Source organism: Martes martes (genome assembly GCF_963455335.1).
Source record: "Martes martes genome assembly, chromosome: 3".
NCBI classification, from domain to species: Eukaryota; Metazoa; Chordata; class Mammalia; order Carnivora; family Mustelidae; genus Martes; species Martes martes.
In genome coordinates, this window is record NC_137890.1 from 60,954,448 (window position 1) to 60,979,848 (window position 25,401).

Sequence of the window (25,401 nt, forward strand, 5' to 3'; positions counted from 1 at the left end):
TTGTCAGCTGCCCAGAGAAGGTATTCTTGGCCTGGAAGAGCAAATAAATCACCAAACTGGAAAACTTGCTGCTCAGAGTATGGTCTACAGAGCACTCCATCAGCAGCACCCTGGAGCTTGTTAGAAATGCAGAATTCCAGGCCCCACCCCAGACCTCCTGAGTCATGTGAGTTGTTTGTACTGAAATGTTGAGGAGCGCTAATCTAGCTCCTCTCCCCAGTCAGCAAGATTGCTCTTAAATCCCTAGTAGATATGGTCTATCCACATTTCTTTAAGATTCTAATTTTTAAGGGCATAATCTCTAGGCCCTAGGATTTTTATCACATCTAGATGAGAAAAAATTTCACTTGACAAATATTTAAATTATGAACTATTGATCATTTAAAAGAAGAAAATTGTGTTCGTCTACTGAGTGGTTTATTTGAAAACAGAATTTGTCCTTTATCAGGCAAGCTAGAGGTATGGGTTTGGAAGTGTTTTTTTGAGACGCAGGCAGCAGCCTTATCTCTAAGATCACAGGGTAGTAAATGAAGCCCAAGATGAATGAGCTGAAAGCTAGTGAACTTAGATAGTTATTTGACAGTGTGGGTTCTGTATGGCCAAAATCCTCTGCACAGGAACCTGAAAGGCTGAGCAATATTGGTATTTGGCAGTTGATAAGAAAAAAGCCATAACCAAAGATACACATCAGGAAATCAAAGGGTGAAGACAATATACCATACAGTCAACTCCTTTGATGCTGTTCCACTGGCATCCATTCCCCAAAAAATATGATATAGTCCTACTGGCTCCAAAGATAAGTTTTAATTGTGTGATTTCAACTACATAGAGAGTGTCGATTTCTGTCCAGGATATGAAAGAAAAATGAAGGACGACTTCTCACAACCACATTTTTCCTGAGAAGTTGATATGACACATCAGGGACAACTGGTCTATCAGGGTCATGGGGACACTCCCTTGACCCCCCAACCACCAAGGGAAGGAACACAAGTGAATAGCTTCCATCCCCCATTCCTGATGTGCTTGGTGCTTTTCTCAATTTTAAAATAATTATTATTACTCAAATAATACATAGTCATTGTCAAAAAATCAGAAAATAATGATTAGCCAAAAGAAGAAAGCTCAGATTCCTGCCATCTAGAAATGACCAGTAGTCTTAATTTGGTGTCTGCCTTTATCGGTTTTTTTCTGAGCGTCTGCATTACTACAGATATGTATTATTAGCAAAAATAGTATTGTATAGTCTTATCGTCCCATTTTCTTATTAACCGTATGTGAACTTCTTTGATATCAGTGAACTACAATAGTTTGAATATACAGTATTCCATTGTATTTCTGTATATCCACTTGTGCCCTGTTGTTGGTACTATAGGTTATAGTCATTTTTTTACAATTATAAACAGAATTGCCAGAATTATTTTTATGCTAAGTCCTTGTGTGTGTATCCTTCATTACTTCCTTAGGGTAAATTCCTTCAAGTGGAATTGTGAGGTAAAACGGGTTGTTTACTTTTTAGTTTCTGATGCTTCCTGCCAAGTCATTCTCTAGAGGTACCATTTCACTCTCCCACTGGCATGGGTGAGAGCACCAGGGTCTCATAAAACTGGTGATTTTTGTGAGTGAAAAACAATATGGGTGGATACACACACACACACACACACACACACACACAAAGTAACAGTGGGCAAAAGTTCTCTGAAGAGTAGCTGACAAACGGGAGACTCTCACATTTTGGAAACCCACAACTTGAAGTTCTGTGTTTGTTTGTCATGAAAAGTATGGTATCAATTACACTCCAAATGTGACCTCAGGCAGCAAGTGGTCCCAGCCAGCAAAAGCCATCAGTACTCTGCATAGGCTTTATGGAAAGCATTTCCCATTCTGATGGACAGTCTCTATCTTTATTCAACATCAGCAGTGTTGCCATTAACTTCTGATGAGGTAACAAGTTGGAAGAATTTGGGGAATATTGTGCAAAGAGCCAGGTCGTACCCACTAAAGGTTGCAATATTCAGAATTGATTAGAGAAGCAAAGAGGATCCCGCCAACCAGGCAGCCTGCCTGCCTTTCTTCCTTCTTTCCTTCCTTCCTTCCTTGTAAACCTTCTCTCCTTCCACCATGTCAATCAAACTTCTCTTTTGTACAATATTGGTTATGGAAGGGAAGGAATATTCCATCTGCTCTACTCCCCCTTGTGTTCTTATGTCACCTGGCATCTTCTGACGTTATTCGCAGTATTGTCAGTGCCTCTAGCTGTGCAGCCTGCTCCCGGAAGGCTCCTCTGTCCTTTGGAACCAGAGCAGTTGTGAGAAGTCTTCCCTTTGTCCCTTACAGGGAGAGCTGGGCTTCCTCCGTGATTCAGTTTTACTGTTTCACTGCCTCACACTGGAGCACAGTAAGGCCACAATGTGTGTAGCCTCACATATAGCCTCACAACGTAGGATCACAGATAACCTAGACTCAGAAGCCAGACACGTCTTTCTACGAGCTGGCATGCTTACAGAGTCACATTCTAACACTTTGTACTGTCTGTGGAGAGCTCTGTATGAACCTCCTATTATGGTGGGAATTTTCACAGTCCCATGCTCAGGTGTAACAGTAGAACTGCTGTATTTATGGTGAAGTGGAACGTCACTCCTGAGCCGGCCTCACGCCTTGAAGTGAAGGCACAGGTGTGTTCTGCTCTGGGACCCACAACCCTGCGGCACTGAGCCCAGACTCTTTCTTGGAAACCTTCTGGCATTTAGACTTTGGTCAGGTCCCTCCCAGTCTTCTTTCCTCCACCAGAAGCTGAAATGTGGCATCTCCCGGGCTGGAAAGACCATCCCGCAGCATCACACATTCTTCTGTGCTGCGATTTGTGGGGCAAGTCCTCTGCTTAAAGCTTTTAGCTTTCCTTAGCTCAGAAAGCCTTTTCTGTCTCCGGAACCTCCCAGCCCTTGTGATAGAGAGCCTTGCCCTTCAAGACTCTTCTCTCTGCCGCGATCTGAAAAATAGACATGAATTTAGAAGCTTGATTACTGGATCTATCTGCCTCCGCCCTCCCTGAAGCAATGAATAGCCCAGACTCTACAGGTAAAGGGCACAAAACAGTCAGAAAATTTGTGGGAAAGGGGAACTTTGGCTATCGTCTCTGAAATTCACCTGCTATGTCATTTAGAACATGTCTCCCACTTTAGGTTTTTCTTACATTTCTCCTGTGTGAACACCTTGCTCCCTCAGTTAGGTTGTGGGCTCTGGGAGGGACCGTGTCTCCTGCTTTGCAGTCCTTGGGGCTGTTAGCAAGAGGTGCTTGAGAGGTAAGAGAGAGCCCCAAATGTGTGAATTTGGGAGATGTTTGTTCTCTTTCTAGATCTGCCATTGAGTCGCGGTCGATGACCTCATCTGTGACATGAGGAGGCTGGACTAAATGCCTCTGCCACCTCTAATTTTCTAGTCCTGTGCAATTAGCTTGTTCTCCCAAGGGCTGTAAGGTACATCATTTCTAAGGAAACGGAAACAAGGGACTAGGAATGTGTCAGTGTCCTATTCAGACTGGTCAAGAATTTGAATATTTTATCAAATTTTCAGCCACAAAAAGAGTCCCTACACTTCATTTCCTACATTGCTAGTTTGATCCTGAGCAAAGCCAGCACCAGATCTCAGCATTGGTTTGTCTACTGTGGCATTCAGAATGTATTTTATAAGGATGTATGGAACGCTTTTCCCCAGAACAGTTGTAATAGCTAATTGTTGTTTGATTTCTCAGCATCCTGCCAGAATAAATCCCTTTGTAAAACGAAACTTAATTACTGTAATTGGGAGGATTCCTGCACCCAGCTCTAGTGGTATTAGAGGTCTGGGCTTCACTGACGAACAAATCCTTGGGATAGCTTTTGGTTACCATCCTCCTCTTTTGTCTGTTTTGTTTTGATCAATGTATTTCACATCTCAAAACACGATGAATATACTAATCTTGTTGTTTGCACGCCTTGCTGCCTCATCTCCAAATCTGTAGAATTATATTAAAGTCCTGACGTGGCTTTGCTACTGATGTAAATGACAAGATATATATGAAGTGGTAGAGAATGCATGGAAATTACTTAGCAGAAGAAAGGATTCTGGGTGAAATTCTAGCATCTCTTCTGTCACTTTGAGCCCTTCAACTTTCTGAAAGTTCTTATTCTTACACTATTAAGCTTTGGACTTTGGCGTTCATTAGACCTTAGTTACCTTCTCATAAACTTTCAAAATCATTACAGTCCTGAGGGCTTAGATAACTATGCTAGATATTTTAAGTGTTTCTAGCTGCTTTGTACCTTCTAATTACATATCAGCCTTCTGGCCCCCTTCCAGAATTTATGTCAAGCTGTGTCGGAATTCATGATGTCTTTGTCATTACTCTCCGGCTAGTGGCTGGCCTTGGCTTCCCCCTCCTCTTCCCACCTACAGGTTTATTTCAGAATGAAACCTAGGAAGACATACAAAAGAAAATGAATGTCCCATTTTCAAGTGGGGAAAAAAAATGCAGGGTATCTCAAGAATCTACCTTCCTTTCTCTATGATTTCTTTCTCAGTAGTGTCCTGGTTTCAGATGAGCTCAAGAGCATGTTGGTATCACACATCCAGATCCCTGACATTGTTTCTGCAACAGATGGTGAGAACGGGGTGAGCAGTTAAAATACTATAGTTAGAGCTGGAAGAGGCCTAAGGATCAGAAAGATCCCACATTGTCTTCCTCTGCCAAATGAAAATAGAGGTTTTGGCTAAACCACATCAGCCTGTATTCCATTCTTCAATGACAAGAAAGTGCTCTGGACTCAGGCTGGGAGAGGAGAAGCATTTTATCTATATTATGAGCACCGTCTGGATCCCCTGAGTTTAAAACTCTGTCACCTTGCTGCCATCAGAGTCTCACCATGCCCACCCTGCCTCTACCTGTGACTTGCGCTGGGGCGGACACTGGGACCAGCCTTGCCGATTTCACAGCCCAGACTTGCAGCTCGACCGAAAACCTTGTCAAAATCATAAAATTACTAGGATTCGAGAAAGTCTGAAATCTTATCTTAGGGGTGTGCAGGGGAAAAGGGGATCACTTCAATTTTTTCATTAGTTCAGAGGTTCAAGAAACTAGGTTTTAAAAAAAGCTGCTTAAAAAAAGGGATGAAGGCAGGTTATTCATTAATTCTGGATGAATAGAGTCTCTGGAGAAGGAATTTGGAATTTGGAAGCCCGTCTCTGAAAGCATTTACTTCAGGCATTCCGGGAAGACCGGGCAGCTTAATGGGGGGAGGCTGGCCCTTTTGTGGCACTTCACAATGCAGTGGGGCTTGTGTTTGCCACTCTGGAGCCTCTTTGCCTCCTGCCCGCTGACCTAATTTTTCTTCACAGCGGCAGCCCATGCCTGGCACGTCTTTGTGGCATACCCGAGCCACACTTCACCTGGGTGTTCTGCTGCTCGGTCAGGAGGGTCTGCTTGACCAGACCAAGGAGCTAAGCCCCTGAATTGTTCAGTGCCCTAGAGCGGGGCTTTAGAAATGCAAATAAGGAGTTTATTCAGCCTCATGCCTGTGGTTGGAGAATCTCAAGCCAAGATCTGGGGCCAGCTTCCCTAAACCAAGCACCTATGGCAGCTGGAGGCTTATGGGGCCACTGGTACATAGCAACTTACTCAGCTGATGGTTAATGGTTGTGGCTGCTGCCTTGAAAATCTCTCAAGATTCACCACATTCAGTCGGTTTTATTCAATGAAGTGTCTTGCCCTGAGTTACCTGACTTCATTTAACATATTTGCTCATGCTCTGACTCCCCCTACTAGATTCTAAGTTCTAATAAGGCAGAGATTCTTTTATTTCCCACTGTATCCACAGTGCCAAGCACATAGTAGGTGTTCAGTAAACAGTGCTTGATCAAATAAATGATTGCGGTTGAATTGCCAATTGTCTCTGATACATTGTGGATAAAATGACAGAGACATCAACCATCGCCCAAAACTTCTGGAAAGAGGTCTCTGAACTTGTTGTATCTGAAGAGTTGGCCAGGTACTCTGTTTGGAATGAGAGATCTGAACTTTCAAGTAGACGTACCTGCTGCCGGGAAGCAAGTGCTTTGGGGACACGTACTAGTTTGCCAGCTCTGGGAGGAGGTTCAGCCTGGCAGGCACCAGGCAGTGGGAGACTGCACAGGAGGGCTGGTGTGAAGCCCCGGAGTGCAGAGAATGGCGGTGAGGAGTCCTGGCTCAGGCAGCTTTGAGACAGCCGAGTGGGAGGTCCGATATTGGGACATCTGTCCACAGGCAGAAACACCTCAGTCCCCACCCACACCTTTACCAGACAGAAGCTTAGGGTGTCCCTGCTGCTCAGCAGTTGCCAGAGACTGCCCCAACTGTGAGTGGAGTCCTCCACTCACAGCTGACTCTCCTGCCCACATGGCCTGAAGGAACTAAGCCACAGTGTCAGAGCCCAGCCATACAAACCGAAGATGGCGGGCCAGAGGGCAGAGAAGGCACAGTGGTGCGTGCAGCAGAGACCCTACTCTCCTCTAGCTGCATGGCCCTTGTCAGATCCGGTAACGTTTCCCCTGCAACAGGGGGTGGATACACCTCTATCCCAGTGTTGTTTTAAATAAAATGAGATTATATCTGTCAAGCTCTTAGGACAGTCCTCTGGCAAATAATAAGAGCTTAACACGTGATTATTCATGTCTAAATTGTCTTCTTTTAAACTTAAGAGACCACAAAAGGGATATACAGGAGAGGTGACACGTTGGGGAGAAATGTAACCAATATCCAGGTTCCCAGTACACCTGTCTCACGGAAGACCTGACTCGTGCAGTGCTTTCCTTGAAGATGGTTTTTGTTTCATATTATCAAAGGAAAAATCTAATTGTCTCTAATCCCCTGGAAAAGAATCTTCCTTCTCTTCTCAGGCAGCACAAAGTAGTCTTGAGAGCTTTGTTACTACCTGTGAATTTGTGATCAGCTCCCCTCTCCGAACCAGCCCTGGGGAAGTCTGTCTGCTGCCCAGTTGGTTTTTGGTCTGTGTCTTGCCCTAAGCGAACAGGTGCTCTCTGAGGTCCTTCGAGAAGACGTGTAATGGATATGATAAAGGCAGCACATATCCCACAGTCACGGCGTCTCTGCTTCTCCAGGGAGGTGGAGAGGCTTTCCATGACAATGAATTATTCACATTTTCTCTCCTTCTTCTCAAATACTTGGTTTCCTGTCTAGCTCCAGGAGGCCCCTTTTCTTTGGGGCGTGTATAACCCTAGCACCCAGTGCCGGCTTGGAGCTGCATGCTGTGGTTCTTTGGGCCTGGTTATTTTAGGGCCTTGTGCAGTGGGCACATGTTGGCGATGGCCGGAGTGTATTAACGCCACCACCCATTCTCCTCCTCCTTCTCAGGGTCGGACTGTAGCCACTTTGATGGCCCTGGTTCACGCATGCAAACAGAGCTCGGGGGTCAGGTCTTCATCTCCCTTCCTTGCTTTCTCTTGGCTCCATCCCAAGCTGCCCAGGCAAGGGGGCGCTTGGTCAGAGGCCTTTCTCTGTGTCCCCACCCTGCCCCGAGGCTGGGCATCCTGCCTTTCTGCAAAGCAGTGACATTCACTCACCCCCATAGGCTTCTGCATAGCCTCTGTTACTGCTCTCTGGGAAACCTTTGTGTGGCTGATAGAGGGGTCTTGGCAGGGAGCACCCTGACAACTCCGTCTTGGAGACGCAGAAGCTACCTCCACAGGGGCCTCTCCCCACCCAGGCCTCTCAACGCTTGTCTGCGAGCATGAGCACAAGCGGGCAGTGCTCAGATAGACGGAGCTGGGCGTGTGCCGTGGGGAGGCAGTTTCTGGGTTATTCTTCCTCAGACACCCAGAGCCAGATGAAAGAGGTGTAAATGGGTGTCCAAGACAGTGAGCTATTGGCTGGTGGCGGAGAAGCAGTAGAGGAGGGTGAGGGAGTAGCAGCATGGCCAGAAACGATGGGGCGGGGCGGCTGCTCATTCTGCTGGGAAATGAATATAGCGGAGAGGGTAAGCACACGTCTCTGCAGAGCCATCGTGATCGTGCACACACGCACTATGTGATCACAGCAGATTGCTTCGCCTCTCTATGCCTCAATTTTCTGCTCTCTAAAATGGGAACAAAAATAGCACCTCATCCCCTTTCTAGGGTTGTTCTAAGGATTCAGTGAGTTCATATACATAGAACATGGAGTAAGTGCTGGGCCACAGCGAACACCGTGCACGGGTCAGCTAATGTATCTCTGTGTTCGTGGCCACGCGCACACCCTGAAGAGTGGGTGCAGGTTCTTAACGGGACTGCCTCGCTGCTCTGACAATGTCTTTTCCTAGACATTCTTTTAACTCCGTATGTCCTTTTTTTCTCTCACAGAAATCATCCATAACTTTCTCAAGGAAATTTCTTCATCCTCCAAATCCTTCAAGGCCGTTTTACGTCTTTCCATTTGTACTGAGCTTTCAATAATGTTCAGCAATGTCACATGTCCCCACTGTTGGGAGATCAGGCCACCGTGAAAAAGTGAAATATGCATTTTATTTGATTGTGATACTTTCTTCTACCTTTCCTGGAGTTGCAGACTGGTGGAAAATTGCACTGGTTTGCCTTGTCACTGTTTTTCTTTCAACTGCACTTCTGCTGATAATGGCGCTAATGTTCAACGAAACAGAATATAGTCAGGTGAGCAGAAGAGCAAACAAAGAGAAGGACCACAAGAGTCTTTGAATTCTCGTTGTTTTTTAAGCCATCATGATGAATTTCCACTGATTCAAATTTATATTGGATATAAGTATACATTGGGGGCACACATGTATTAGAGAACCACATAAAAGTAAGAATACAATCTAAAGGTAACTGATCCATCCTTAAAATTCAGCCCATGAGCTCAACAGTGCACAGGTCCCATTGCTAACAGGACATCCTTCCTGGAAGTCAATCCACCATCTCACGCCAACATGGCGAGGCCAAAGTGGAACCCCTTATCTTTACCCACAAATCTGTTCTTCTTCCTCTATTTTGTATCTCTTCCTTAAGCATCGGGATCCAACCAGAAACATCACTTCTCTCCTTTTCCTGCTCCCCACCCCAGCCTGTGGGCTCCAAGGCCAGTGGCCTGTGCCTCCTTAATAGCCTGCGAATCTGTGCCTCTTCTGTATACCCACTGACTCCTCCTGCACCTGTAAGTATTACTGTATAACCACCACCCCCAAACAGTGGCTTAGAACAACAGTCATTCCTTACTTCTCACATGTCTTGGGCCAGGTGATCTAGACCAGGCACAGCTAGGTAGCCCTTATGATGTCTCTGTGGGGGTCTGAGATCAGCCGATACAGGCTGGGCTTACCTCGGGTGGCTGGGATCCATGTAGATCTCCTCCTGCCTTCTGGCACCTCTTGATTTCTGGCTAGCGTCTCATGGACACATCAGAAGCACAAGAAGGCAGGCCCAAACACACGTCACCACTGTGTCTTTCTGTTGGCCACAGTTAGGCATATGATCAAGGGTGTCCAAAGTCCAAGGGTGGGGAAATGCACTTCATCCATTAATGGGAGGAACTATTAAATATGGCAGAGAGCAAGGAGACAGGGCAAGATGAAGAACGAGAGCCCATAATGCAGTTTCCTCTAGGGCCGAAGCCTTGTGATCTGTCTAGACTGTTCACTCATCTTCTGACTTCTGACTTTGCCTCCCCCTGACTAGTTCCCCACATCCCTTTATTAAAACTTTCCACTGCCCCTTATCACTACCAAATTGAGCTGAAGCCCTGTATAACTTGGCGCTAGTCCATTTTTCCCACTGCATCTGTTGCCATGTTTCAGAATTACTCACCACCCCCTTCCAAATGTGCTTGTTTTTTTGCACAGTTCTGTGCTTTCATTAACCATCTTCCCTCTTCCTGCAGTGATCTCCCCCATGTTTGAGGTTATTATGAGTGAGATTTGTTTACCCTTCAAGGCCCAGTTCACATGGGGCCTCCTCCAGGAAACCTCCCCAGAAGCACTCTGGAGGAAACATTGCTCCTTCCTTTGCCCTGCAGTAGTAAATTGGAATTACATAATGCTTATATTTAACTCGTACAAATTCAAGACGACATGCTCAGCCAGAGGGGGCGGGGCTTGAACAATGCTACCCACCATTCTGGTTCATGGTCATGGAAGTACTGAGACTTGACTTTGTTGTTACCTTGGTCATCCTGATGTTTTGGAAGTTTCTTGCAGGGTGAAAGGCACAGCCTGCTGAGTCGTGGTCTGGGCCTTACTGGTACAAGACTATTCTTCTGTAACACAAGCCATGCAGCAAGCCTGCAGTTTCATTTGGTGTTCAGCCAGAGGAACACTAATCTGACTGTGTTGTCTCGCTGCAAGTAGGATGTTCAGTACTATATTGGAAATTCAAGGGACTTTCAGTGCTGATACTGTCTCTAGATAATTTTTACCTCAGGGAAATTTTAGAATCTAACCCCTACCTAAAATGCTACTCTACATATTTCCTATAGGCACGTATCAGATTGAATGTTAATATTTTTTTAATGACTGTTTATAGAGTTATTTGTGGCTTATGGTTCTTCACAGGACTACTGCTGTGGGTGTACAGGTTGTACACTGCACAATTCTAAAGGAGCACGCTATTCACACCAGAGTCTCCATAAACAGATTGCCATAATCCTCAGTGATACCAGCTTCCTTGTTTTTCCAGTGCCTGATACATATTGATTGCTCAACAAATGTGTAAATAAATGAGTAAATAAGAAAGGCAACAACAAACTGAATTAACTATTCCCAAGTGAAATAAATTAACAGAGTTGGGTTGAAAATTCAGACAGGTTTTGAGCCAACAAAATAGAAACTATGTTATCACAGATGCATGTGATGAAATATACCTGCAAGCCTATTTGGCATGTCTTGCAAAGCTAGAGGAAAATTACTTCTCATCTTGTAAATTGATGTAGGTTATTGTTCCTAAGATCACATCACACTTCTCAAACGCTATTGACTGCATGATTGACTTCTACCTGATACCCTAGTGGACATTGTGAGGCATGTGTGTGATGACAGATCTACATTCTAGATGAATCTAACCCGCCAAGTCACAATAGACTTAAAGATTTCTTAATTTCCCTTGGATGAGTCATAAAGCCTGTAAAGATGCAAACAGAGCCATCTTTTAAAAGAAAAACCTATCGGGTTATCTGAGATACTATGCTGAGTATTTCTGAATTAGAAATACGCCAGTGTGACCAGCAAACCGTTCACCCTCTGAGGTAGTGTAGCCAACTAGTGCCTGGCACAGCCCCTAGCGTGAGGTGTGAAGAAAGGATTCCATAAATGTTTGTGGGGTGAATGAACAAAAGAAGCCAATTGAAATAAGCAAATCCAATGAGTGCAGTGGAAGAGGGATCATTTATAGGGTAAGGCGCTGAAGGTGCTTCGGGAAGTATTAAATAAATGGTGTACCCTAAAGGCGACAGCATCTTTTCTAATGGCCGTGTTATGGGTTCCAGATCAGTGGAGATTGGACTTCCTGCTGCGTAACAGGAGGTACACTCAAACTGATGCCTTTGGGGGTTTTCCTAGCCCTGCCCAGTTTGGGGCCTGTCCCTAGCAATACTTCTCTAGTGTTTGGACGGCCAGGGTTTTGGGGGGCGAACACGGGATCCGAAAATCCTAATGATCACAGACTCCGTTCAGTTAGCCCTTAGCTTCTCTTCCTGTCGCCGCAGTGCGTGTCATCACAGGACCCTTTTAATGACATGGTCACTGTTCGCCTGTGTTTCTTGTGGTGCCCCCAGGTGAGCTGTCCGTGGAGGAGGCGCAGGACCCTTTCCTGGTTAGCATCCACATCATCGCAGACCCGGGGGAATCGCAGCCCCTGCAGGAGGCCATCGACAAGGTCCTGGCCTGGATCCACCCGGACCTGCAGCTGTTCCGGGTGTCGGAAAGGAGGGCGTCGCGGCGGCGGCGGAAGCCCTGGAAGGTGGCGCAGCCGGCACTGGCTGTGGTTCTCTTCCTCCAGGAGGAGTACGGCGAGGAGCAGATCCTGCAGCTGCACCGCGCGCTGCAGCGGCCGCCCTGGCGCCACCACCACACGGAGCGCGTGCCCGGCCGGTTCCTGCCCTACCTGCCCTGCAGCCAGGACTTCTTCACGCTGGCGCCCGGGACCCCGCTGTGGGCAATCCGGCCGGTGCACTACGGCAAGGAAATCGTGCGCTTCACCATCTACTGTCGCCATGACAACTACGCCGACATCCTCAAGTTCTACGAGCTGATCCTCCGGCGCAGCCCCAGCCAGAGGAAGACGGACTTCTGCATCTTCCCCATCTTCTCCAATCTGGATGTGGACATCCAGTTCTCCCTGAAAAGACTGCCCTGTGACCAGACCCCCATCCCCACCGACTCCTCAGTGCTGGAGTTCCGGGTCAAGGACATCGGTGAGCTCGTGCCTCTCTTGCCCAACCCCTGCAGCCCCATCAGTGAGGGGCGCTGGCAGACGGAGGACCTCGACGGGAACAAGATCCTTCTGCAGGTACCTGGCCGGGGGGACGGAGGGGTGGGGCACGGGTGTGTGTGTGTCTGTGTTTCTGTGCCTGTTGGGGGGTGGGGAGAGGACAGAGAAATAAGTGGGTTGGCTCTTCCAGAAATCCCCGTTACCCCAGTACCTAGTAAAGAGCAATGAGTTAGGAAAAAGGAGGGATCAGTGGCCCCCTGAGTGGTTCTTAGACAAAGGCTAGGTGTCCCTACACTGCCGAAACAGAAGAGGAGGCTCTTTGCCTTGGTTGTTTTCACTTGGCTGCCTTGGCTGTGAGCCTCAGCCAGCAACTGCCAGTTCCTCTGCGCGCCTCTCCACCTGCTGTTTGAGCCCCACTAAACACTCGTGTGGCCCCTGGGGGTTTCAGATGCGCTTACATCCCCGGGACCTTGTTATTTCAGATTCCTGGATCTACTCCCTCACACTTAGGGAGTTTTTACCAGTGTATCCTTCACTTCCCCAAAGGACCCTCAGGAAAACCCAGCTCTTTGAAAACTGTAAACTATATTGAGAGAAGATAGATGTCTCCTCTCGTGCCTCCCCACCATCTTCCCATCCACCCTTCTACTGCAAGGCAGTAAATAGGTTGTCAAAATCCAGTGATCATTTAAAAAATTACTTTCTCATAAATATTTGAAGAAGTAACTGATGCCTTTGGAGGAGCTCTTGATTTCAGTAAGCTTGGAAAGAGGTGATTGAATGCATCTTAAGGGAACGGATGCTGTAGACTGTCCTGTTCCCCTGTGGTTGGACCCCTTTCTCCTCCTGTCCTCCCAGTGGTTCCTTGACCCTCTTTTAGGATCACTGATTACTATACTCGAGAATTCAAAATGCAGCACATAGACTTAAGAATGCCCTACACCTGGCCGGGCCTGATAAATGCTTTCTACACCCAGGCTTTCTGGAACTGACATGTAAATCAGTTCCAAGCATATAGGACTTTGTTTTTCTGAAAAACCTCTGGCTCAGGCATCTCCGTTTTCCCATTTGGCTACCTGGAAGGAGAAGCTGATAGCGCATCAGGGGCCATTATCTTGAAAGGTGCTGATTGCAGTTACTCAAATCATGGGTAAAGCTTCCTAGTTTTTTTGACTTTGACATCAAACATCAGAACTGTATTCCACACATCATAAAATGAAGTGAGAATTTGGCACGTATCAGAAACCTGGTTAAAACTACAGCCAGGCCACTTTGCTCAAGTCAGAAAGGTCATCTCTGAGACGTTTACTGTTTATAGGACTCAAGTATTTTCTGATTTTCCTTTGAACTATACAGATAAGAAACTAAGTATCGCTTTATTATTCAGTGAACTGAATGCTAGCTCGCATCTGCTCTGTAATCTCTTTTGAAATGTGAGAACAAAATTCTTCACCGTATGCAAAAATATAGTGCAGTTGATAAAGTAAAAGTAAACGGAAGGGTTTTGTTTATACTCAAAGACCAAAATGAATGTGATTGTTTTGAAGGGACTTCTTCCTTTTTTGCAGTAATTAGAACACTTTTTTGCTCGATGCCTGTAATCACGTAAGTGAAAGGATGAAGTATAAAAGCTTGGCCTGGACTGTGCTCAAGGGAACCACTGAAAGGATATTTCAAAGAAGATTCACACATTTAAATGGTTATAAAATCTGTACAGGTGGAGGCTTTTGAAGTTCAAGCATCGAAGTGTGAAAAGAGGAAGAAAAAAGATTTGTATCTTTAGTCTCAGGAATGCAGGCCTTTGTTCAATATAGTAATATATCGAGGAGGTAAATTAATGTGGACAGAAATGACTAATGGCCCCCTCATAATTCTTGATGATGGCCATTTACAAGTTACTGGGACTGAATCACTGCAGAGAGCAACCTTCTGTTCTAGCATGAAATAAGAAGCTGCCTGGCTCTTTAACTTACTTCTACATAAAAATTTATGTCTCAGTCTTTAGCAGAATTAAGATCTTTACGTCATGGAGAGGGACCCCTTGAGAGAATGCCTTTTATCCACATTGTCCTTAGCAGTATATGTTTCCCAAGTTATCATTTCAATGATAACTTTTAATATAAATGCTTTTGTTCACTTGGGTGGAGTTGTACACTGCAACAAATCTTGGTTGGGTAGTTTTAGTTGGCTTGCTTAAAATACAGATTGAATTTTCTTTCCTCATCCTGCCCCATCAATGTTCCATATTCCAGTGACCTCTTCCTCTGATTTAATTCCTCTGGAAGACAAAAGATGAAAGGGTTTTTTCTGGGGCTACTCAACCTTTTATAAGAATTTGGAATATTTCTGACTAAGATCTGATAAGAGAGAAAGAAAGACTTCCCCCTCCTGAAACTCCTCCTCCTCCTTTCTTCATACTGTCTGGTCCAGGGGGAAAAGGCAGGGAAGAGGAGGGTGGGGAGTTGTTAGCATCAGAAGCTGCCTGAGATCCCTCTGGAAAAATGCATCGTAGACATTTGCACTAGTGCTCAATGATGCTGAAGTACAGCTTTCTGGAGTCATGGTCCATGTTCTGTGAATCTTCCCATATCCCCTGGAGCTAAACTAACATTGTACTTTGGACACAACACCTTCTCTTTATATGTTTCCCTTTACTGCTTATTGAAGAATAGTATAAATAATATATAGAAAAGTACATATAAGTACACAGCTCAATGAATTTTTACAAACTGAACATTTATGTAAGCAGCACCCAGCTGAAAAAACAGAACAGAAAAACAGAAGAAAGGGTCTCTCCCAACTCCTGTGGTGCCCTTCCCTTAAATGAACATATTAATTACTCTATTTTGCACAAAAGGGAGAAGAGGTACCTAGTCAAAGAAATTGGGAATGTGTATATGTTATTTTTTTCATACTTACAAGTAGATCTCACATTTTAAAGAGATTTAGGATAGCTGACAAAATTAATAAAAATAATTAGGTGGCAAAGGGACTTGAAGTAGATGGAATATATTGATAGGAAAGTCGGAAAAACCAAAGGTGACATCCAAAACACATGCATTTCCCATATCGTGTCTAGAGCTAATTGGTAGCCACTGGCCACATGTGGCCTTTTAAATTTAAAATTTGAATTAATTAAAATGCAAAATTCAGTTTCTCTGTCTTACTAAATACAAAAGACATTTTCTCTTACTAAACCACATGTGGCTAGTGGCTACCATATTGGATAGCATAGATACAGAAAATTTCCATCATCAAAGAAAGTTCTGTTGGACAACATTCTTCCAGAAATAGTCCCCATATTTGACTTAAAGTTCTCTAGCAGCAAAAACAAAGCACAAAATCATCAGCAATAGGATTTAGAGTCCAAGGTACAAATACGCCATGTTTAAGATGCACAAGTACTCCTCGTTCTGAGTCCTGGGAGCAGTGCCCCCCACCTTCCCGTGTCCACGGTGATGTCAACAGCCCACCTTCAGAAGTACCCCTAGAATAACTGCACCAGGACCTCACAAACCTCTTTCTTACATGGAGCCGCAGAGTGGGCCATGGTGCCTGGCCAAGCGTAGTGCAGAAAAACCACTGCATAGAGGAAGGGTGGGCATGACAAAGTGGTCCCCACCACTCCTGGGGACTTGGCTCAATCCCAGAGGGAGGGATGCATCTTCAGATGATTTCTCCAGATTTGTTTCTCTTAGGCAGGCTTTGGCACATAGTGAGTAACCATGAGCTTGGCTTTCTTACTCCCAGCCAAGTGCCTATCGTACACCTGTACCATGTAGCCGGTCAGGCAGGGTCATAGGGCCTGCACCTCAGCCGATCTGAGCTGTGTGCTGACATCTTCTTAGAGAGCTCCCAGGAATCTGATAAGGGCACAAGCCTCAGTGGAAGGCTACCTGCCTCCTTTGGAGACATGCCATGCATGGGAATGCCATGGGCAGAACCAAAGCTCTCCTTAAGAAATGCTTTGGAGCCCCTCCCCCAACACAGAGACGGAAGCACAGCTGAGAGCCCAAAGCTCTCAAAGCTCCACAAAGAGACTAGGACTGCTGCTTTAGGCTGGGAGGTGTTCAAAGCAGGTGGCTCTGCATTGTCAAAGAGGCAAGGTAGTATAACAATGGCATCTAAGTCTTTGGAAGTCTCTTTCCATAGAGGATGGTCACCAGCTGTTCTTTGCGTCTGCATTAAGGCAAAAGGGGCAATTAGTTCAAAACAAAAGGATCTATGTAAGACTTAAAAGGCAAGAAATCTGACACAGAATTGTTAAGAGTTGCGAGGCTCAGCCTCCAGGACTTTCTTCGCTGGAGAGCTTTTAGAGTCTCAGCAAGGTGCTTAACTAGACCACATCAGGGATACCAGCGCTGTTTAGGTCAGGGAGACTAATGCTGATGGCGATACAACTGAGGGGCTGAGTGGGCCTCAGAGACTTTGTAAAAATGTTGCATTGTGCTAAAATACACGTTACGGTAAAACTTACCATCCTAACCATTTTTAAATGTACAGTTCGGTAAAGTGCATTCACACTGTTGGCGCAAACATCACTGCTACCATCTCCAGGCTCCAGCACTCTTTCCATCTGGCAAAACTGAAACTCTGCCCATTAAACAACCCCCACTCCCCCTGCCCCCAGCCCCTGGCAACCAGCACTCCACTTTCTATCTCAGTGAATCTGACTATTCTAGGGAGCTCACATAAGTGGACGCATACAGTATTTGTCTTTTCATAACTGGCTTATTTCACTTAGCCTAATGTCTTCAAGGTTCATGTGTGTTGTAGCACACTTCAGGACTTCCCTCCTAAGTCAAATATTCCATTATAAACATGGCGCATTTTGCTTATCCTCTCATCTCTTGATGGACACTGGAATTGCTTACCCCTTTGGGCAATTGTGAATAATGCTGCTGTGAACATGGGGGCACAAATACCTGTTGGATTTCCTACTTTGACTTCTTTGGGGCATATGCCCAGAAGTGCAATTCCCAGGTCTGATGGTAATTTTGTGTTTGACTTTTTTTGTGGGGAGGAACCACCATACTGTTTTCCATAGCGACTGTGCCATTTTCTGTTCCTGCCAGCAATGCAATGCACAGGGTGAGACTTATTTTTTAAGAAAGTGAAGAAAGTCTTGCCCTTTGTAAGGCCACAGCACATCATTTTCTACTCGAAGAGGTGGGAAAGAATAGAGCAAACATTGAAATGAGACTTGTTTTATTATGATTCACCCCCATGCACTCCAGAACAAGACTCTATAGCAGAAATTCTGAACCTACCATTCTTGGACCCCCAAGCACAGTTTTTGTGCATGTGTTTACATGCATCATTGGAAAAGGTGCATCAAATTAAGATTCTCCAAAGGCTTCTCATGGCCCTTGCAGTCCCATCCAGATCTTCACCAAGGTCTAAGATTTTACATTAGCTGGCCACTACTTACTCAAGCTTTATCTCCCACTTCTCTCCTTTCTTGCTCCATTATGCCTTCCATATTGGCCTACCTTCTGTTCCTCAGATGTAGCAAGCTCACTCCTGCCTCAGGACATTTGCACTTACTGTTCTGTCCACCTGGAATGATCTCCTGCAAGATCTTCACATAGCAGTTTCCTGCCCATCATTCAGATTTCAGAGACACCTTCCCTGCCTGCCCCATTTAAAGTAGCTTCCTTTCTCTGGCCCCAGCACTCCCTATTATATCATCTGTCTTCTTTTTCATTTACTACTATCTAAAATTATTTTGTATATGTATCTGTTTTCTTGTATATTATTGGTCTCTACTACTAGATTATCAAATGAATGAATGAATTTAAGGTTGGGGAAGAGGGCCTAGAGCCATGAATCTCAAATGGGTCCACGACTACCCTTATAGCCTCTCATGTCTGGGTTGTGATCCCATGTTGAAGGAAGAAACTTTGGCCAACATGTATTGGACAACTCCTCTGTACCAATGCCGTCACTCCCTACTCCCCTTCAGTAGCTCACCGTCCAGCGGAGGCAGCAGTCGTGCAAACCAAAAACTCCAGCAGAATGTTCCAAGTGCTGTGATTTAAAATACTCCTATGGGGCAGTGTATGGCCCAGATGTGTTGGGGTCAGACCCTAACTCTTACTTACTAGTTGAGTGATGCCAGACATGTGGGATTACATTGCTAAGACTCTCTTTTCTAACCTGAACATTAGGCTATTAATTCTTACCTTGCAGAGTTACTCAGACACTGAGTGCCTCTGAAGTGCCACTCAGCACCAGGAACCAGTGAACGGTGGCTGTCGTTACACAAAGCGTGGGTTGGGTGATGCCGGCCCGGGGTCAGAGGGTCACAAGAGGCTCCGTAGCAGAACCGATGCCTGAGCTAAGCTGAACTAAGGATGGCCTTGGGTCAGGGGGATCCAGGAGAGCCCCAGGGCAGCAACAGGCACAAAGGGCCAAGCAGGGCTGTCGGACCCCAGGGCAGTGGTCAGGGTTCTGGGCTGCCATCAGAGAACACCAGTTTTTCTGGGGAGAAACCAATGCAAGAAAAGGCAAACCATTGTTCAGATGCTCAAGACAAAAACGCCAGAGTCCATTTGAGATTTTCCCTTTCGGGAGTGTGTGTTTGTTCCCCAGCAGGATACACACAGAATCTGCCTGCTTCTCGCCACTGCCGCCTCCACGGACTCCGCCGCTGGCGGTGCCCCCGGGGCTGCTGAGCAGCTCTTGATTTCCGCAGCCCATTCTCCCCTACACAGGTGGAGGGCCCTTCAGAACACATGCGAGGCCTGCAGTTCCTCTGCTCAGAGCCCACAGGGGCCACCCGTCGTGTCCCACGTGGAACACAAGCCACTTCCCCAGGGTGGCTGGCAGACCCAGTGCTGTGCCCCCGTCCCACTGTTCTCGCCTCTCCCGCCTCCCTCTGTCCAGCCACCTGCCTCATTGTCCATCTTCGGAACACCCTGGGCCTCTCTGTCCCCTCTGTTGGAGCCACCGCTGCCCACTCTGACCCTCAGTCCCAGTGGCCACGTGGCTGCTTCCTCAGCCCCTCAGTCCCCACTCCATGTGCCCTTATAAGCAAGGCCTGCCCAGCCACCCTGTCACCTGTGCGCTCACGCTTGCTTTTCCTCCTTTTAACACGCTCCGTGTTGGCTTAGCATTAGCACCTTGAGGGCAGCGACTTTATCTCATGTGCCTACTGGTATGTCCCTCATGCCCCGAATAGTGTCTGGCACAGATCCAACACTCAGTGTTCAAATGAATAAAAGAAAGAAAGACAGAAGAGGGAGAAGTGGGAGGCTTGGGGCTGTTTCGGGCCTGCCAGGTGGAGGCAGACTGGGCAGTGGAAAACCTGGGCACGGCTGTTAGGAGGAGATGGAGGCCTGGGGGGGGATGCAGAGTGATGAGGGCCCAGAGGAGGAGACCAGGCCAGGAGGTGCAGAGGGGAGCACTGTGTGCCAGCCGACTCCAGTGGGACTCAAACCACAAAACACTGGGCAGAGGGCAAAGGGGAAGCATGGACGGCCTCCTCTGGCTGCTCCCAGACCTACATGCCAGGGCCCACTTCTCTTCCACGCAGAGAGCAGTGGCTGTGCTGACAGGAGCCCTTCTGCCCTGCTCCCCCTCCATCAGGCATGGGAGCGGCCCTTCTCCCTGGGGGCGCCTGAAAGAGGAAAGGAGGTCCAGCCAGCATCTCTTGGAAAGCCAAAAGACACACACAGTACCAGTCCACCCTCCAGGTTTGGCTCCTCTGCTCCCAGCTGCCAAAACAGGGGCAGACGACCTCCAGCTGCTCAGCTTTTTGCCTGGGTACGAGCTGAGCAGGGAAGAATTTAACCAAGAAGTAATTGTGATGTGATCATGAATATTAATTGCTTGCTTAGAAGGTGCTACGCTTTGGGGTTAACTGTACTCCAGTGCCTCACTTTACCCCCTCAGTATTTCTACCCAGAGGGGCCATTCGCACCCAGGCCCTGCAGACACAGGCCTAGTAACTGCTGCTGCCAGTTACCATCAGTCGTGGATGGTGGGTTGGGCAGGGGCTGCCAGTGGTCCTAGGCACATCTGATTCATGAGTGCACGTCAGCTGGGTATTCCCTGTGCTTTTCCGAGGGAGCCGGTAGGGTCCTGGACATTCCCTCTGCCAGTGCTACTTATACTTCAGCAGGCATGAAAATCGCAGATTCCTGGGGTCCCCCTGCAGAGACACTGGTCCAGCAGGTGCAGGGCGATCCTGCATTTCCAGCCCCCTCCCAGCTCCCGGGGCTGCTGCCCACTGCTCTCTGTGCACCTTCACCAGGCACAGCCTGTTCTCAGGCAGGACTACCCACTTGTTGTCTGATGTTTGATTACCGCTGCCCGGCGCACGTTTACCTTTAGACATGTATTATCATAGTACTTAATAGCAGCCTTGGCATAGATCAAGAGCACAGGTTGCAAGTCGGTGGTGATCATTTCCCAGTATACCCATGTATTCAATCATTCATTATGTCGTACAACTGAAATTAATAGGACGCTACATGTCGGCTATATATCAATTTTTTCTTAAAAAGGGGGGAAAAAGTCATATCACAAGAAGTGTCTAAACGGTGAGCCAAGTTTCCTAAAACTGTTTTCGTTTTTGTTTTGTGTTCATCAGAATGGAATTGCTAGTTTTTTTTTTCTTTAAAAAAGAATAATAATTCTTTTCTTTCCCCCAGTGACTAGAAACCCACTGGAGGCCATTTGTTTGTTGAAGGTATTTCCTTTATTGTTTTATTTTATTTTATTGAAGTGCAGTTGACATATTAGTTTTGGGTGCACAACATAAGGATTCGACATTTATACGCATTATGAAGTGATCGCCATCTTGAATCTAGCTACCATCTATCACCACACAGATTTGTTATGATATTACTAACTGTATTCCCTGTGCATGCCCATGTTTTATTTTATAATTGGAAATTTGTACCTTTTAATCCCCTTCCATGATTTTAACCATTCCCTATTTCCCTTCCCTCTGGCAGCCACCAGATTGTTTTCTGGATCTATGAGTCCATTTCTGTTTTGTTTTTTTGTTTGTTTGTTTTTTTTCAGATTCCACACCTAAGTGAAATCATATAGTATTTGTCTTTGATTTATTTACCATAATACTGTCTAGGTCCATCCATGTTGTTGCAAATGGCAAGATTGTATTCTTCTATGGCTGTGTGTGTGTGTGTGTGTGTGTGTGTACACATATGCACCACATCTATATCCATTCATCTACAGTGCACACTGGGGCTGCTTCCGTATCTTGGCTACTGTAAAAAAAAAAAAAAACTGTTGCAATAAACATAGGGGCAAATACGCCTTTTGGAATTAGTATTTTTGCTTTCTTCAGGAGAGCACCCAAAAGTGGAATTCCTGGATCAGAGGGTAGCTCTATTTTTAATTATTTGAGGAAACTTCATACTGTTTTCCACAGTGGCTACACCAGTTTGCATTCCCACCAACAGTGCACAAGGATTTCCCTTTCTCTACATCCTCATTAACACTATGTTATTTCTTGTCTTTTTGGAACTAGCCCTTCTGACATGTGTGAGGTGGTATCTCACTGTGCTTCTGATTTGCATTTCCCTGATGATGAGTGACGTTGAGCATCTTTCCCTGTGTCTGCTGGCCATCTGGACGTCTTCTTGGGAGAAACACTTCTTTGTGTCCTTTGCCCATTTTTTAAATTGGATTGTTTGTTGTTTTGATGCCAAGTTGTATGAGTTATTTATATACTTGGGGTACTAATCCTTTGTCAGACATATGATTGGAAAGATCATCTCCCATTTGGTGGGTTGCCTTTTTGTTTTGTGGTTGTGCACACTGTGCAAAACCTAAAGCTTCTTACCCTGTTCTGAGCACTAAACCTGATGTCCATCGCACAGCAGCTACTTGGTAGACATTAGTTTGTCCCTCCCCTCCACTTGGTCTCTAATATTCTCAGGGTAGGGGTGCAGTCTCCCAAGGGGCAGGGCATCCAGTCATGGAAGCAGGAAGACACCATGTAAACAGGAGGCCATGGGGCATGCCAATTTGCTATACTCATAAGGTCTGTGGCTCCCAGTCCAGGCTCTGAAGAAAACTGCTGTTCCTATACTGGGTTATTTTATCTGTGTAGACTACCCAGGGTGGTTGAAAGTCTCCCCCAGAAAATCCTTTCCCAGATCATCGTTTGGGTTTGGCATTCCTACAGAATGTGTAAGTGACATCATAGCTCTTTCAGGCCTGGAAGGAAGAGTAATTTTTTTTTAGGAAAATTAAAAAAAAAAAAAAAGAAGAAGAAGAAGAAGAAGCAAACTGTGATTATAGGCCTTGGCAAGACTTGGAATCAGATCTTTGAGGCAGAGGAAGGAAAATGAGGAATCCTAAGCATGCTTTCTGCTCTTAATCTCAGGACAGGTTTCCCTTGGCCTCTCTGTCTCACTGAATCTGTGTGGTGGTCTGCCCAGAGCTCTGCTACCAAAGGAGTCATGTTTGGTGGCAGATCTGCAAGAAAGTGCTGCTGTCTCCACGTGTGACAACTGGCTCCCGGCAGGCAGGGCTGGTCCCCTGCGGGTCAACCACATTGTATCTGGAAGTGAACTGCAAGAGAAGTGGACAGTCCCACACTCTCGGGAGCTGTTCAAGTTAGCCAGCGTTCTCCTCTCATCTACATATGGTACTGGAAACAGACAAGATGGCCAGGAGAGTCCCTATGCGCCAAGTTCACCAACTGGTCCAGACCATTCCATGGAGTATGACGTGTGCAAGCATGGCGCAGCCAAGTGGGGTGTGGTGGGTGTGCCTCCGGGCAGCACCTCCCTCTGGGGCCAGGGACAACGGGACCCCAGCCAGTGCTTTCTGGAGCCAGCAGCCAGGCATCTGAGCTGTAGATCTCACAGATCTGGACCAAATCCTGTTTGCCTGGTGATCTGACAGCTCTGTCAGGTTGGCCTAACCTTAAAACACCTACTTTAGTCTCCACTGAATTTTTCTCCTGTGTTAATATATTTTTTATTACCTTCCAATTAGCCTTTCTTTGATGTTTTCATATTTTCTAATTTTTATTAGAAAGTAATGAAGCCAAATCACCCAAATTTTGTTTTGGAAATTAGAATTCTTGACTTAAATTTTAGTTCATGAACATACAGTGCCATATTGGTTTCTGGGGTAGAATTCAGTGATTCGTCACTTACATACAACACCCGGTGCTCATCACACCAAGTGCCCTCCTTAACGCCCATCGCCCATCTAGCCCATCCCCGCTCATCTCCTTCCATCACCCCTCAGTTTATTCTCTGTCGTTAAGAATCTCTGATGGCTTGTTTCCCTCTCTTTTTTCTTTTTCCCCTTCCCATATGTTCATCTGTTTTCTTTCTTAATTCCACATATGAGTGAGATCATATGGTATTTGTCTTTCTCTGACTTAGTTCTCTTAGCATAATACACTCTCGTTCCATCCACATCGTTGCAAATGGCAAGATTTCCTTCTTTTCGATGGCTATTTTCCATTGTGTATATATACCACATAGGTATCCATTCCTCTGTCGATGGGCATTTGGGCTCTCTCCATAGTTTGGCTATTGTTGATAATGCTGCAGTAAATGTTGGGGTGCATGTACCCCTTCAAATCTATACTTTTGTATTCTTTCAGTAAATACCAACTAGTGCAGTTGTTGGATCAGAGGGTGGTTCTACTTTTAACTTTTTGAGTACCCTCCATTCTGTTTTCCAGAGTGGCTGCACCAGTTTGCATTCCCACCAAGAGTACACAAGGGTCCCCTTTCTCTGCATCCTCACCAACACCTGTTATTTCTTGTGATGTTAATTTTAACCATTCTCACAGGTGTGAGGTGGTATCTCACTGTGGTTTTGATTTACATTTCCCTGATGATGAGTGATGTTGAGCATCTTTTCATGTGTATGTTGGCCATCTGGATGTCTTCTTTGGAAAAATGTCATTCTTTTGGGTGTTGAGTTTGGTAAGTTCTTTATAGATTTTGGATACAGAACTTAGATTTTTTTTAATGACTCTGTTACTGCTAACATAACAGAATATTTTAATACATTTTCTTTTGGTCCTTAGTTTTTGTTTCATTTTGTTCTTTGGTCACGTAAGCAGTATATGTCAGTTTTCTTTAAAAACTGTGTTTTTACTTGTTGTGTTTACTTTTTCTTTTTCACCTGTCCCCAAAAAATGTCAGAAAAGAACCTTTTGCTAAAAGGCTTCAGACCTTTTGGTTACTTTTCTTTTTCTCACTTCCAACCTTTTATCCAGTGAAATGGAAATTCAAACATTACTTTTGAGTTTAAGGAATTTTCTCCCTGATTCTTGGCTTCATGCCAAGAGAATGAGCCCCTGGACCCTCTGAAACTTTATGCTGAGGGAATTTCTGTCCCCTTCTTTGTACTCCCATGCAGCTTTGCCACCCAAGATGTTTTGGTTCTGCTAGCTTGGATTTTTGTCACCTGAGAGGAGTCCCTTCCTTCCCGGGGTAATCTGGAAGGGAATTCTATGAGGAGCCAGTTAACATATACCAGTGCAGCCATCACAGTGCCCACCTACAGCTGGCCCTTGGCCAACACCTGCTTTTAAAAAACAGTCCCACATCACCAGCACCAATGGGCCTCCGAAGCTTTGAATCACCCACCCAGGCCACAGGAAGGTAGAGAGGGCTCCTGGACCCACTGTAGCCCCTGCTGTTGTCAGTGGGAGCCTGAAACCTGCAGGCCCTCGGGCAGGAGCCCTCAACTTTCTCACTAGGTGACCGCTCCCTCCACCATGTGGACCAAGGTGGGGGGCCAGGATAAAAAGTAGGCCGTGAAGGAAGGCAGGAAGGAGCCGAGTGCTCAATTATGGGGAGTGGCACCAGCAGTAGGAGGCACAGGGCCCAGACAAAGTCCAGTCCTGGTCTGCGGGGCTTTCTGTCCATCTGCTGCTGAAAGCTGCTGGCCTGACAAAAATGATGATCACAAATTTGGCCTCTGAGCCAGAGTTTGCACTTGGATACCCTCTCT

The 25,401-nt window shown here is 46.0% G+C and overlaps 1 protein-coding gene across 1 annotated transcript in view; it reads left to right on the forward strand.

Moving 5' to 3' along the window:
• FAM124A (family with sequence similarity 124 member A) overlaps positions 1-25,401 on the forward strand; it is a gene marked incomplete at both ends in the record, with an annotated part of 107,131 nt that overhangs the window by 14,415 nt on the left and 67,315 nt on the right. Inside the window, one exon of the mRNA XM_080799753.1 lies at positions 11,780-12,513. Coding sequence (XP_080655879.1) covers positions 11,780-12,513 — 734 coding nt within the window. The remainder of the gene's footprint in view (positions 1-11,779; positions 12,514-25,401) is intronic.